This window comes from Canis lupus, chromosome 38 (assembly GCF_011100685.1).
Source record: "Canis lupus familiaris isolate Mischka breed German Shepherd chromosome 38, alternate assembly UU_Cfam_GSD_1.0, whole genome shotgun sequence".
NCBI lineage: Eukaryota > Metazoa > Chordata > Mammalia > Carnivora > Canidae > Canis > Canis lupus.
The window spans coordinates 13568429-13583413 of NC_049259.1; the positions used below are offsets into that span (position 1 = coordinate 13568429).

General features: G+C 34.8%; 1 protein-coding gene across 3 annotated transcripts in view; it reads left to right on the forward strand.

Moving 5' to 3' along the window:
- Positions 1-14985, forward strand: part of SPATA17 (spermatogenesis associated 17) — a 207856-nt gene that overhangs the window by 19065 nt on the left and 173806 nt on the right. For all 3 annotated transcript variants that reach the window (XM_038586160.1, XM_038586158.1, XM_038586159.1), the window contains exon 4: positions 9111-9161. In XM_038586160.1, coding sequence (XP_038442088.1) covers positions 9111-9161 — 51 coding nt within the window. The remainder of the gene's footprint in view (positions 1-9110; positions 9162-14985) is intronic.

Genomic DNA, 14985 nt, shown 5'->3' on the forward strand with positions numbered 1-14985 from the left:
TAATTAAAAAAGTAAAGTCAAATTAGAAGGGACTCTCCCACCAAACACATGGACAGATAATAAGTGCTTAGATGGGGAGTTAATGTTATCTCCAAAGATCAAAAAAAAAAAAAAAAGAGAGAGAGAGAGAAGAACTGACACTCAGAGGATCAGTAGGTGAAAGACTGGGGAGAGGGAAGGACATTACAATTAGGAACAGCATGAATGAGGTTTTGAAATTGGGAATGAGCATAGTGTGATGGGAGACAGGACAAATGTTGATCTGACTGGCACAGAGAGTTTGAGGAGTAGCAGATGGTTGGTCAGGAGTTGACTGTGATCTTTATAGTTTCCTACATTTTAAAAGGAATTTCTTGTTTAAAAACTTTTTATATCTATTATTTCATATTTTCTAGCAATAATCTGTCAAGTAGAAAGTGTACATATTATTTTAATTTTGTAGAGAGAGAAATGAGGTCTCAGGAAGATTCAGTGATTCGCCTTAAGTTCTTAGCTCCTAATCCATATAGACCAACATGCTAACTATTTATTAAAAATCTTCTCTGCGTGTCTTTTAGGTACCCCAAACCTGTTCCTTCTTATATATTCCTTTATTCATATACATGGTACAACCATTCAACCAGGAATCCAGTCATCCTAGACTCTCTACTATCTCCTTCTCCCTACCCTTTATCTGCTATCAGCCATCAAACACTTTCCATTTCCCCTCATGAAAGTCTCTTGACTTCAGTCTAAACATCATCATTTTACTCCTATGCCTATGGTACTTGCCATGGCGTGCAATATAAAGTATACACTTTTACATGACATGTCAGGGTTTTTCATAGTGTCTTGATTGCTTCTTATCTAACCTGACTTCTTGCTACACCTGTATAAAATATACTTTGGACACGTGAAATCATTTGCCATTGCCAAAATATGCAGTGTCCTACAGGATTTTTGCAAATGCACTTTACCTTACCTGGAATGCCCTTCCTCCTTCACTGTGACCTGACTCCCATTGGTCCAAATCCTACTTGATATCCCAGACTTAAACATTGACCTTACCTGATCTGAAGCTGAGTGTAGAATGGGGGGAGACTGCAGATGTCAGGTATGCTTCACTAGCTTTGTTCATGTAGGCCTTTGTACCACTGTGATACATTTGTTTATCTACATTTCTTATTTGACTGGGAGCTCCTGAATGGCAGTGACTGTTCAATTTACTATATCTCAAATATATCATATTAAATGTCACATAGAAAGCCTGCAGAAATTTTTGCTAATAAATTACATGATTCACAGGGATATATGTTGGAAGACTTTTGCTATGGTCAACATAACTGGTGATTGTATCAATATGTGCCAAAAATATTCACTATGCCCTTCTTCATAAAAAAATGATTTTTTCTCATCTTATTGATTTGGGATAAGCCATGTGTTGTGAACAGATGGGACATATGTGACACTCAAGATGAAGGTTTAGAAGTTTCTCTTTCCTCCTGGCATAAGAATGGCACACCTTAGTCTTGGGCTGTTGTTCCTTCATCCTTGAGGTTAAGATGAAGAGATGGAGAGCATAGATAGCTACAGGGAACCCTAGCTTACACATGTGAGTGAGAAACTTTTTATTTTGTAAGCTACTAAGATAACTGCATTTTTAGCTCAGCAAACCTGATTAATGGTTATAATGATAACAAAAGCATGCATGTTTATGAGAAATGTTCCGAATGGGGCATTCAGTGAAGCTTACAAAAAAAAAGATGTTTTGAGCTTTTTGAGTTTGTGATGATGTTAGGACACCTCCATGTGGTGGTATCTTGTAAGGCGATTTTGCAGAGTCTCTTCAGAGTGGCTGGCATATAATAATTAACACTCTTATGTTATGAAAAGATGAAAGTGAACTATTGAATGGAAGTTTAGTTTGAGAATCAGCTGGAGACAAAGATTTTAGAAACATCATTGCAAGATGACAGGATTTCCTACCTGATGAAAAAGAAAATATATATATATATATATATATATATATATATATATATATATATATATATCTCAAGAGTAGAGCAGAGGTCCAAGAATTGAAGCTTGTGGAACACAATAGGTAGGATTTAGGCAGAGGAAAGGGAATTTTAGACAGATGATAGCTAGAAAAGCAGATATACAATATCACAGTAACTAGAGGAAAGAACTGCTACCAAATTTGGCATCTTCAACAGTCTCAGATGTGGCAAAGGTCACACAGAAAGTGAACTGTGAAAAGACAGATCCTAGGATCTCCTTAGATAGGTTCAGTAGTTTTAGATAGCCTCACAAAATTCTATTAACTAAATTATTTCTATCCAGGTTTTAAATATTTTAATAGTGACACTAGCTGGCTTATCCAGTCCTAAAGGATCATGGGTTCTCCACTACAGTGCCTTCATTAACTCACAATAATCAATCATTTCCAGTTTTCTTTTGTGAATTGACTCTTGCTTCCTTGATGACTATTGTTTTTGCTTCTTTTTATTCTCAACCTCCATTTATGGCCTTTCTGCTGACTTCTAGGCTGCTGTGTCTGGCAACATAACCCAAATTTGTCCATCTTATGAATAATTAAATAATTAATTAATTAATGATTGATTTAGAGTTGTTGATTCACAACCTTGAAATTCTTTTCCTGTTACTGAAAATTGTTGGTTATCTGCTATGTGTGCTCAGTGCACATGTGTTTCATACCTGCCAAGCTCTTTGCTCTAACTTTACCACAACTTGCTCTTCCTACTGGATACTCAAATGGGCCTACTGTTTTGGGAGATTTCTTGTTGTTGTTTTAAGATTTATTCATTTATTTTAGAGAGGCAGGGGGCTGGGAGAGGAGAATGAGAAGTGGGGAGGGGCAGAAGGTTGAGGGAGAGACAAATTTCAGCAGATTCCACACTCAGTGTGGAACCCAAAGTGGGGCTTGATTCGATTCCAGGACCCTGAGTTAACAACCTGAGCCAAAACCAAGAGTCAAAAAAAAAAAAAAAAAAAAAAAAAAAGGCAAAACCAAGAGCCAGACACTCAACCAACTACGCCACCCAGACACCCCTGGACCTTTTTCTTTTCAACTGTATTGTGTTTTATGTGGCTTGTCCATACTGCTCTCTGCTTTATTTTATAAATGGTAAGGTGAAAATAGTCATTCTTAGGTGACAGTACCTGAAAAATACTGAAATATTTTTTTACTCATGTCATTTTGAGCACTAGCATTTTGTTATCTAAGTGAATTCATCACTATAATCTATAACAGGATAGCTGCATGCATCTTGTTATCCTTTTAAATTTCCTTTTCTTTTCTTATATTTTATCATTATGTAATTTACTTTCTGTTTAATATCAAATACACTGCTTTTTTAATCACAAGACTCTGAGAGCAGTAAAGTATAAACACTACCCTAATATACATGATTCATTCTATATGTATTATTATTAAAACATATATGTGTATATACATATAATTATATAATTATACTCCCAAACAGCTCAATGTCTTGTTTTCAAATGGAGATCATTCAGTGAATAACATTTGTATGGCAACCACATTAACAGAATTTAATTAAAGCTTTTTCCTTGAATGTGAATAGTCTATGGTAGAAATATTTCATTTACTAAGACACTTATTTAAAAAAAATTATTCTTCAGATTCTGAATAGTCTATATTGCTGAAAATCAAAGCTCACAATATTTATATAATGCTTATCATTTTATTACTTCTTAAGTTTTTGTATTAGATTAATATTTGAAAGAGTAACAATGGAAAGAAATTTTATTCACTTTAAGTGGAACAAAGGATGCCATCTATAAAATTTCTTTATATCTTGTTATGATAAATACCAGCAGGTTTTTTTAACGTACAGTAAAAATATCTAAAATATTGGTTACTAACTTTAAAACCAATAAGATTGATATGGTTACTTCTATAGACATTTTTATTACTCTAAATTAGGTAAATAAAATTATCTCTTCGGTAGTTGAGAAAATGCCCAAGTCTTCTTATACATTTCTTTACAGGACTTCTAAATCAGTTATAAGTTAATAAGGCAACATTTATCACCCTTTAGCATCAGAGCAGAAAATTGAAATGTATTTTTTCCCTTTAGAGTCTTACAGTTTAGTTAAATACTAAAGGCTAGATACTAAAGATTCTGACATGCTAGTATTAATTTAAAATTATTAATATATGTTCATAATACATATGAAATGAATTTAGATTTGATTCTCTTGCTTTTAAAGATTACATTATTAATAACTGTAAGAAATAATAAAATTGGCTTTTAATTTTGTGTGTGTGGGGAAAAAAAGGGTCTTTTAAAAATCAGCTGTTGATAATGAACATATTCGTATCAGTTGCCAACAAACAAGGCAAAGCATATGCACAAAATACTCACGATTATTTGATAATAAATCATTTTAATGATTATACTCAAAATTATGAAATGAGGATAGCACTGATGTGGAAAATAACAAAGGCTCATGCTCATCAGATCTGTTATCCATATGTGCATGGCTTCTGAAGGTTCCATTGTCATCACTTTAATGCAAATATTTTCTTTGTACTGCCCAATCTAACAAAGCCAGCTGATTTGGTCGAGTTTATATAGATAGATGTGTTACTCAAAATCATTATGAATATATATTGCTTTAAGTGTTCTGTTTTTTGAGGAGCAGAGGAAGAAAGAGAAAGAGAGAGAGAAAAACCAAACAGCAGACTAAACTATAGAGAACAAACTGATGGTTACCAGAGAGGAGGTGGGTAGTGGGAAATAGGTGATGGGGATTCAAGAGTACCCTTAGTGTGGTGTAGAATTGTTAAATCACTATATTGTACCTTGAAATTGATAGAACACTGTATGTTAAGTATGCCAGAATTAAAATAAAGCATTTAATGAAAAGTTTTTTTTTAAAGTGTGCTTTTGAAAATAATTGGCAATTTCCTCCTTGAAACTCATCTTTTTTTGTTTTCAACCTAAATAATCAATAATAAAGGAAATATTAAATCATTTATGGTGCATTCATGTAGCAAAATACCATGTAGCCATTGTATATAAAAATATGTGAAGAAGGAACTTAAAAATGGGGAATAAGAAATATCTGTATTAAATCTATCTCAGTCAGATAGAAAAACTTTCAAGAGAAGTTAAACCACCAGGGTTTAGGAGAGAAATTTGCATTATGAGTTTAGACTTAAGAGGAGAAACATTTCTAGTTCATAAGTTCTGGAACATGGCTATGGTAATGGAAGGCTATAGGTCTTTGGGACTGAGAAAAGCAGCAGTTGTGGGATTTAGTGATTAAATATATCATCTACATGAATTTGAAAGGTTGCAGGATAATGGCAGGAGCTGTGATGAAGAGTTAGACCATTAGCTTGATGTCAAAATCTTTATAGCATATGATTGGAGCAAGTCAGGGATCGGACACCTGAAGTATGACAACACCAAAAGAGATAGAGAGTCTTAAATGTGGAAAGCTGGAGGTTCAAGAGTAAGGTTTCTTGTTCTTATGGTTTGTTGTTGTTGTCCTTTTCAAAGGAATACTTCTTACTAGTTTGAAATGGTTTGAAAACATGCTTTGGAACTAGAAGAATGCCAGTTTCTTCTGGTTGATAGTACTTGGAGTAGGAGAGAAAAGATAGTTTCTCCTATAAGTGTTTGCAAGAAAAATAGGAAAGATAAGGTTTGGAGAGACGGAAAAGAATGGTAAAACATTTCCAGGAAGGGGAATAATATGGACATGGAGGTGAAGAATAAAAATAGTAATTTGATCAGATTGAGCTTTAAAGGAATGGAGCGGTGAGAGATAATTGGGGAGAAAATTGGGATCTGATTTTGGTAAGCTTTGAATATCACTTGACCTCTAAGAGAGTGGTTCTCATTTATCCCCAACTATCATCCCATTATAACTCACCTGATAGGAAGAAAAAAGAAAGAAACAAATAAACTCAAAATATGAAACATGCCTCTATCAGTAATCATGGTCAATCCCACTGAATAGCAGCCCTGTCTAAAAGATTCACATGTATACAAACCACCCAGAAAATTATGATTTTTAAAAAAATACATCCTCCAAGAAACATTTCAGAAGCCTTGTAAAAATCCAGGCAGTTGCTGTGGCAAAAGCCATACAGCTAACAAACGGTTGATTTAGTGTTCAAACGCTGTTTTTCATTTCCTGCCCTATCTATTGTAAGTGTGACATATCAATTCTGTTTATCCTTCTTTCTCTCTTTCTTCTCCCCTCCCTCTCTCTTTCCCTTTCTTTATTTATTCAACAAACATTTGGGGAAACATCTATAATTGACAATCATATTTTCATTACAGTGAAACTCATCATTTATGCTTGAATTTCAGTCCAGATTTTTAGTCTTAGTAAACTTAGTATTTTATGATAAAATGGGAAATGAATAAATAGAAAAATTTTAAGAATTCTGTCTGTTGAGAAATTACAATAGCTTGTCATTGTTGGATATACTATTAGTATTTAGTAGCTAGAATATGCTTTGTTTATCCAACTCCATGGAATAGAAAAAAAAACACATTTTGGGGACAGAATTCTAGCCAATAATATTAAGAACAAGAGCTTTTATATGATTTATATTAACTCCTCATGTAAGCAAAAAGACACATTAATAAAGCATCATTACTTAGAATGGGAATAAAAAGACTTAGTTGAAAGAAATTTTGTAAGATTTTAAAGTGTCTAGATGTGTCTCAAAAATAGCTTATGAAAATGAACAATTCATATTCACAAATGATTTTTTAGTGTTTTTAAAATCATAAAATTGGGATCCCTGGGTGGCGCAGCGGTTTGGCACCTGCCTTTGGCCCAGGGCGCGATCCTGGAGACCCTGGATCAAATCCCACGTCGGGCTCCCGGTGCATGGAGCCTGCTTCTCCCTCTACCTGTGTCTCTGCCTCTCTCTCTCTCTCTCTCTGTGACTATCATAAATAAATAAAAATTAAAAAAATAAAATAAAATCATAAAATGCACATACCGTAAAATATACCATATTAACCATTTTTAATTGTAGGATTATTCAGTGGTGTTAGGTACATTTACATTTTTATGCAACTATCAACACTACCTATCTCCAAAATTTCTCCTCCATCTCAAATGGAAACTCTACCCATTTAACAAAAGTTCCCTCTTTCCTCTAGTCCCTGGTAACTGCTATTCTTTCTATCACTGTGAATTGGACTATTTAAGATACCTCGTATAAGTGGGATCATGCAATATTTTTCACATAAGTATATTTTTGTTACTTTCCAAAACAAATTCAATATCAAATAGTGGTTCACTTGAGAATGATACACTGGAATCAAAGTGCTGTTCTACCTTTTAGCTGTAAAACTCAGAATCCGTTCACTTAAAAGCTAGGTCTCTCTCTTCTCCGTCTTCAGAATGAATTTTAACCTCTTACATTTTGGAATTTTACTGTTAAATTACATACTTTTAGCTACAAAATGTATAACAGTCCTTTTATAATCACCATCAACTGTGTCCCAAGCATCTTAAATATTTTATCTCATTTTAATCTTCACCCAAACTCCATGAAGTATGTACTGTTCCATTTTGTGAGCATGGAAGTCAAGACTGGCAGGTGTTAAGTAATTTGTTCCAAGCCACACAGCTGGTAAAAGCAACATCAGGACCTGTACTCAGATCTGTGGCTTGAAAGCTCACACTTGGTGCTGCTTACTGAATAGCAACATAATAAAGATAAGAAACACTGCCTCTTTCAGATCCCAAACTTTTTAGATAGGTAATTTTTAATATGTTTCTCCTGTATAAAGCCATTTAATTGTTGTATCTGCGTCAATATGACTTGAAGAAGTACGGTATTAAAGTAAATCTTTTAAATTCACCTCAAATGCCAAGAATTATGCCTTGCTTGCTATGACGAAGAAAGAATTTAGAATGAAGTAACGTCATTGTGTTCGTTTGTAAATAACATATTGCAGCCAACTGTTTCTTAATTGCTCAGACTGTTGATAAATAATCCAGCCCTGCTGCTCTCTACAGACAATTTGCTTTGGATCAGACCAGGCAATTCAAACAATCCTAATTACAGTGAAGCCCTTTTATATGAATTTCTGCTTGTTGCAGGGAAGAAAACCCCTATGTAAAAGGTTAAGGCACTTACTTCTGATTTTTGCCTGAAACATAGCACCTATTACCTAAACTCAAGTTATATTAGTAGAGCGAATTTCAATTGAGTAAAAATGGATAAAGTAATATTTTGTATTAAAATGTATATTTCATTGCATTTACTCTTTATTGTACTGTCGTGGATTATGTTAATTTTATGTTTTTAATTAAAAGATATAACAGATGTCGAAACTTCATTTAAAGCAATATTTTCCTTGAAATAAGCTATGTTGCTAAGTGATTATGTAGTGTAACAGAGATTTGTATGTTAATAGACAAATGTGTCTATACTAGAAAGAAACTAAGACCTTAGGAAGTCTTCACTATATCAGGGGATTTGCTGTAACATGATATCATTGTATTTATGATTTTATGGTGTTAAAATGAATATTAAATGAAACAAAATTCCCAAGGATTACTCAGGAGGCAGCTAAGTACATAACATTTTGTACAGATGGTTGGAAGGCACAATTTTGCTCCATCACTGCATCCATATCCTTGAACGATTTCGACTGAAGACAGCATTTCTTTGAATTTTTCATTAAACCAGACGTCTTGAAATATGAATTCCTTTTATGTTTCTGTGAGTTTTGGCTAAAAGAACCCCAGTGAATAAATCATGCAATACTACGTGTCACCAGCACTTGTGAATATTTCTGCTTTGTTATTCTATTCTCAGTAGAGCACCATTGATTATCAAACTCAGCGGAGAGCATTTTATGATCATATATCTCCATTAGCTCCTAGTTTGACTACCATAGATTTTTCTGGTTAAGCCTGCATTATGTATTAGGAAGCCTATCTCTTCAATACAAAGTTTGATTTCATTTTTCTAAGCCTAGAACTCTTATTATGTATTATGTATAAAGATTCTTATCTTTTATATGTAAAAATAGGCTGCACTGTCTTTGTGTAACTGAACTATATGCCATCTTTTTTTTTTTTTTTCTGATTCACAGTTAGCATCTTGTGCTATGAAGATGAATCTCTACAACGCAATGGCTGTCAGGGTAAATATTTCTTCACTTGTTAAACAAATGAAAAGTCAATTGTGCCCTGAATTCGCTTTTAATAAAATGAGCAAGCCAGAATAATGCAAATTTGATTGATATGCTAATGGTTAGAGAGAAAAGAGTACATAGTTAAAAAGTTAGTTCTACTAAATAATCTTGGCAGTATTAAAAATTAGAGTAAAATGTAAAACATGTAATTATCAGTGCTTATGTTTTAGAATGTTAAATATCTCTGAGCCATAACTAGACAAAAACCGTAAATATTAATGAAGCAATGTATTAGTTTCCATATGTCATATAGAATATTGTGATAAATAGATGAACATGGTTCTGGAATATAAGATGCCAGCCCAATACAAATCAATTAGAAATTATTCATATGATTTAGCAGTAATAAAGGCAGTTTCCACCTTAGAAGTTTTATTTCTATCATCTCTATGTTCATTTTTATGTGTTATTTTCCTAATGGAAAGCTGAGTCTAGTGATTATGGGGCTGGTTGGTTTCTGCACTGATTTTGGGAATGGGCACAATAAGATTATTTATCTTGTCTCAGACAGTATGATAATAGCTTAATTGTAGAGCTATCATAAATGGAGAAATTACTTTGGCGAATTTCATTAATGTTCTTAAAACTTATGTTGCCTTATATTCTCTTTCATTCATCTATTAGTTCTTACTTCCACTAATAATAGATTTTATTTTGGGTGAAGCAAGGTAGTAAAATACCTTCTGAAAGTCCTGTACTGAACTATGGCAGGTAAATCACATTATTTTGATTATTTATATTGCTTTGAGAAGGGTGCTTTTCACAGTTACGGGTGTGCATGGAGTCCCTATCCCAAGGAATGGTCTCCTTTTCTTTTCTTTTCTTTTCTTTTCTTTTCTTTTCTTTTCTTTTCTTTTCTTTTCTTTCTTTCTGGGCGTGTGTTGGGGGGGTTTGGCTTTTTAGGGAGGGGTCTGTTTTTTTGTTTTGGTTTGGTTTTATTTGCTTTTCGTTTTCTTTTCTGTTCTTTTCTTTCCTTTCCTTTCTTTTCTTTTCTTCTTTTCTTTTCTTTTCTTTTCTTTTTTCTTTCAGATTTTATTTATTTATTTGAGAGAGAGGAAGATAGAGCATGAGAGGGACAGAGGGACTGAGAAGCAGACTCCACAGTGAACAGGGAGCTCTACTGGGGCTCCATCCAGACCCTGGAGAGCATGACCTGAGCCAAGGGCATATGCTTCCCTGACTGAGCCACCCAGGTGCCATTCTGCCCACCTTTCTGCTCTTCTGTGGTTTAGGAAAAATGCAAGAGGGAGAAATAGATCTTCTTACTTCTTTTCCTGAGCCAGAAGCAGATACTATAGCTGCAATGGGCTCTTTATTCTTGTTAAAAATATTGTAGTATAGGAAAACAATTTGGTTTTCTTTTTTTCAATGGGAATGCTTAAATCTGGGAATTTAGGAGATTTTGATTCTCTGTATAGTTCTTACAAAGACTTAACTTCTGAGCCTTCATCACTGTTAGATTCTTTCTTTTCTGCTTACTTTGTGTCAGGTATGTCTGCAAAGTAAAAAGCAGTAGATGACTGAATGTGAAGCACTTGATGTCCTAAGACTTAGATGTCTGCATAGATCACCAGGGGAGATACAGGCACAGAAGACAGGGTTAGAAAAAATGCATTCTATTGTTTGCTAGTTAGCCCCCAATCTCCGTCTTGAGTTCTGACCTGGCTTGAATCATGATTCTGTTTACCTAGATGAGGCATATCTAAGAAACCCACATCAATATAAGCTACTTGGAGGGCAGAGTTTTTGACTTATACCAACATCATACTAACAGCTGGATTTCCTACTAACATCACTGACCATCAACTTGTCTTTGATTAATGTTAGTGAACAATGTTAAACTTTACCTGAGTCCTGTGACCATGGAAAACAACAAATTAAAAAAATCCCCCCCCCCAAAAAAAAACAATATCTCCCTACCTTTTGGGTTCTGAAAGGGCCTACTGAAAAAAAAAAAAATTGTCCTTCACCATAGGACTTGGATTAGAGGCACAGATATGAGATATGTCCCTTCTTTACCTATGTCAGACCAAGGACAGCACCCCCTTTCGCAAATTTCTGTTCTTTACCTCACAAATGATTAGCTCAGCTGCCTGTCCCCATCAAACAATTGGAAAAACATGTTTATTAACCAAACTGTGGTTAAAGTTCTCTCCTTCCCCTGGGTCTTTGAACTTTAGCCAGCATATAATCCTGCCACCCCCTGAGAATAGGCTGGCTTCCTGGTAAAACATTGTTTGGTCTACTATACAATTACGCCATCCTTTCATCCCACTTCCCCATATCAGATTCTTTCTAGCCTTGTTTACATCTTCCTAATAAAATAGATCTTATGGTCAAAGTGCTCTTCCTACTGCCATAGTCCACTTCATCTATTGTGATGGTCATTCACTCCCTCTCCCTTACAATAGTTCTTTCAAGTAAAGTCTCTCTTGCTATATCTGGATTTTCATTTGATACATTCCAGGAGAGAAGAGTAGAGGTGGGGATGCAGTGACCATTAAAGTGAGGCAGAAGAAGTCTTGAACTGATCCATGAAGCCGCACAGGACTTTCTGTGAGGCTATGTGGAGGATGTGAACACTACCATGAGAAATTTGTAATAAAAACACTTCTCTAATGAAGATGATCAGAGTCTGCCTTGAGAGGCTTGGATGAGTTGACTTGGTAATAGACTAGGTACTTAATTCATGTTCCTAACATGAGGAATGAGGCTTACTTGCATGGAGGCCAAAATGATTACCTAACAAAGATTAAATTTTAGCATTGGTTGATCACAGTGACCAGAACTGAATTTGTTTGTGAGGAGTGCATTTTTGCAAGATGGTACTCTGAAGATTTTGCTTTCTGCAGGAGTGAGTGGCTGAAGAGACCAGTATGTGGTCCATTTACCTTCATGTTGTGCACATTTGAAGATTGCTATCCTGGTGAGATACCACTAGCTGAAGTTTTACTTCTAATGTCTACACCTCTGTCTTTTTAGTTCCATCAGTTACCGAGTAACCTCGTTCAAAATAATTATCCCTTAAATACTTTAAATATGGGTGGCTGTGCGTGTCCAGGAGGAAGAATTTCTAAGAATGATAGTAACTACCAGAAATTAATATGGCCAATAATATTCAAACATATATCTGCACTCAAATCTTGAATAAGATTTTCACATACAATAGAAAAGAAAAACTTCTGTCTTAATTTGCCTTATATACTGAGCTGATTACAGATTATGTTTTACTATTGACTCCTAGCACAACAAATTCTCATCAGTTGTTAAAGAGGGTAGTGGAGCATTCCTGAAGAGAGGGATTTAAAAAATATATTTTTAGCCTATCCATTCCTATATAGATGTCACTTTTTTATAATAAAGAATAAATTATACATATATGATTTTTTAATGTAATAGGTATTCATATCCTGATTTGCTGCGTTTATTTTTTAAAGGGTCACCTTTTCTCTAAAGACTTTACGATCCCACTACCTATGTAGAATTGATCACTCTCTCTTTTTATGTCCTATTTTACCATCGACATACTTCTGTTATAGAACCTGTAACATTTTATTATCCTTACTAATTTACATGCCTGTATCTACCCCCCCACACACACACACTGTAAGTCCCTTGGGGCCCAGATCCTATCCTCTTAATCTTTGTATCTACAGTTCTTGGCTTATAGTATCTAGTTAAATAAATTTCCCTGAATAAATCAGTGAACGTTGGGCCATTCTTTTCTAAACAAGGAATAAAAAAAAAAGTCATTTGTTTTAAATGCTTTTTAAGTCTCTCAGTGTCTTTGTTAGAAATGATTTAAACCTTTGCTGGGGGACCTTTCAGACTTTTTTGAGAATCTGATGAGGTTAATGTCGTATAGATAAACTGGATGTGGTAAGGTACTATTTGGTTAGTGCAATTCTCATGTGAATGGAAGATCTCATGAACTTTGGGACCTTGCTAAAATATCATAACATGGAAAGGTTTGAAGGAGGTTTGCTATGATATAAGCTGCTGTCAGAAACCACAGTATGCCTTTTCAAAATTCCCGTTACTGATAATGCTCCTAGGCCAGTGACAGTCAATTAATACAGCAATAAATTGCTCAATAAATTTTTATCTTAGCTCCTGGGGCCCTATTCCTCCTGTTTCTGTGTGTGACACTTTATTGCCTTTTTGGTCTTTAATTCAACTTTACTCCAGATTAGGAGTCTGCTTTTCTCCAGCATTTTAACTGTTCCATTGTGGATCTTGTCTAAATTTGGCCCCCAACTTTTTTTTTTAGTTCTCTCTTTTTGAACAGCTGTTAGTATCTTATACAAATGTCATGAACTGATTCAGTTGCTAAACTCATTTCTCTCCACATTCCACTTATACAATTGTCTGTCCTTTTACAGCCTGGCATAGAACTGACCCTCCATTTCTGATGCCAGTGAGCATCTAATTAAGCACTTGGGTGTCACCTCAGGTCCATCAAACACTGGGCTTAGCAACTCAGCTTCCTAATAACAGTACTATAAAGATCAAGGCAAAATTACTGTATGTATAGAAAACCCACTAAAAAAACATCCCCAGGTGGCAAAAAAATATAGTTTAGTGGTATTGTTCATCTATCCGAGGGTCTATTACTTGTTCCTTTTCACCAGTACCTTGATCCATGATACTCATCATTTAGTATTTTCTCTAGCTTATGACTTTTGGTTACTGGCTGACCCCATCCAAGATGAAGCCTCTTCTGTGGAATAATATATATCATATACTTCTTCCATTTGTTGAAGGGAAGATCCCCCCCCACCCAAGAGACTGAATGTATATCCAGCCTCACCTTTGTCTTGGAAGCTCCTATTTCCCCAATAGAATGTTTCCAGATTTTCATACTTATTACACTAGTGTGTGTGTGTGTGTGTGTGTGTGTGTATATATATATATATATATATATATATATATATATATATATATTCAGCAATATATATATTGCTGACAGATATCTGAGCATACCTTGGTCAAACTGATGGCCAATGGGAGTTATATGTTTCTGAGGCCAGACAGGAAAAAGATTGCAATACCACATATTCCCAAATCTTAGTAAGTCAGAACCATTAGTAAATAATAGTAAGAGTTAGCAATTGTACAGCAGCTACTACCCTCCAGGCACCAGTCTAAGTATTTTAAATATTTTAACTCCTCTCTGTAATCCTCACAACGAACTCTCAGAGATAGGTATCATTATGATTCCAAATAGAAAGATGAGGAAATAGAATCACAGAAAGGTATCTTGCCCAAGGTCACACAGCTAGTAAGTGATAGTGTTAGAAATTGAATCCTTGTGGGTTGGAACCCACCGTTCCGTTACTTCTGACCACTTGTACTCTTGCTTTGACGGCCAGTCTTTTCCTTCTCTCAGGATCTGGATGAAAACAAATATGTAAACCCTGGACTGAGGGTAAATTTCCAGTGGAAATTTTATTATGCTCTGTTTTTCTTGGTACACTGAATTCCTGGTCCTCAAAATTCATGAGCATCTTGCTGCTAGTACATTTTACTAGGGAATTCCAAACTTAGTGACAGTAGGAGACCAAGTTGAGTGTCACATACTTCCCCTTGCAGGCAGAATTGGATAGCTAAGATGACAAACTCTCCTTGTAAAAGAAGGCTGTGGCCTTTACATGTTGCTTTTGCTAGCATCAAGATTTGACCTCCATCATCGCCTGAGGACTGATTTTCAACTACTAATCTCTCTATACATTAACACTTATAGTATACTGGTCTTCAGTAAACTAAACATAAT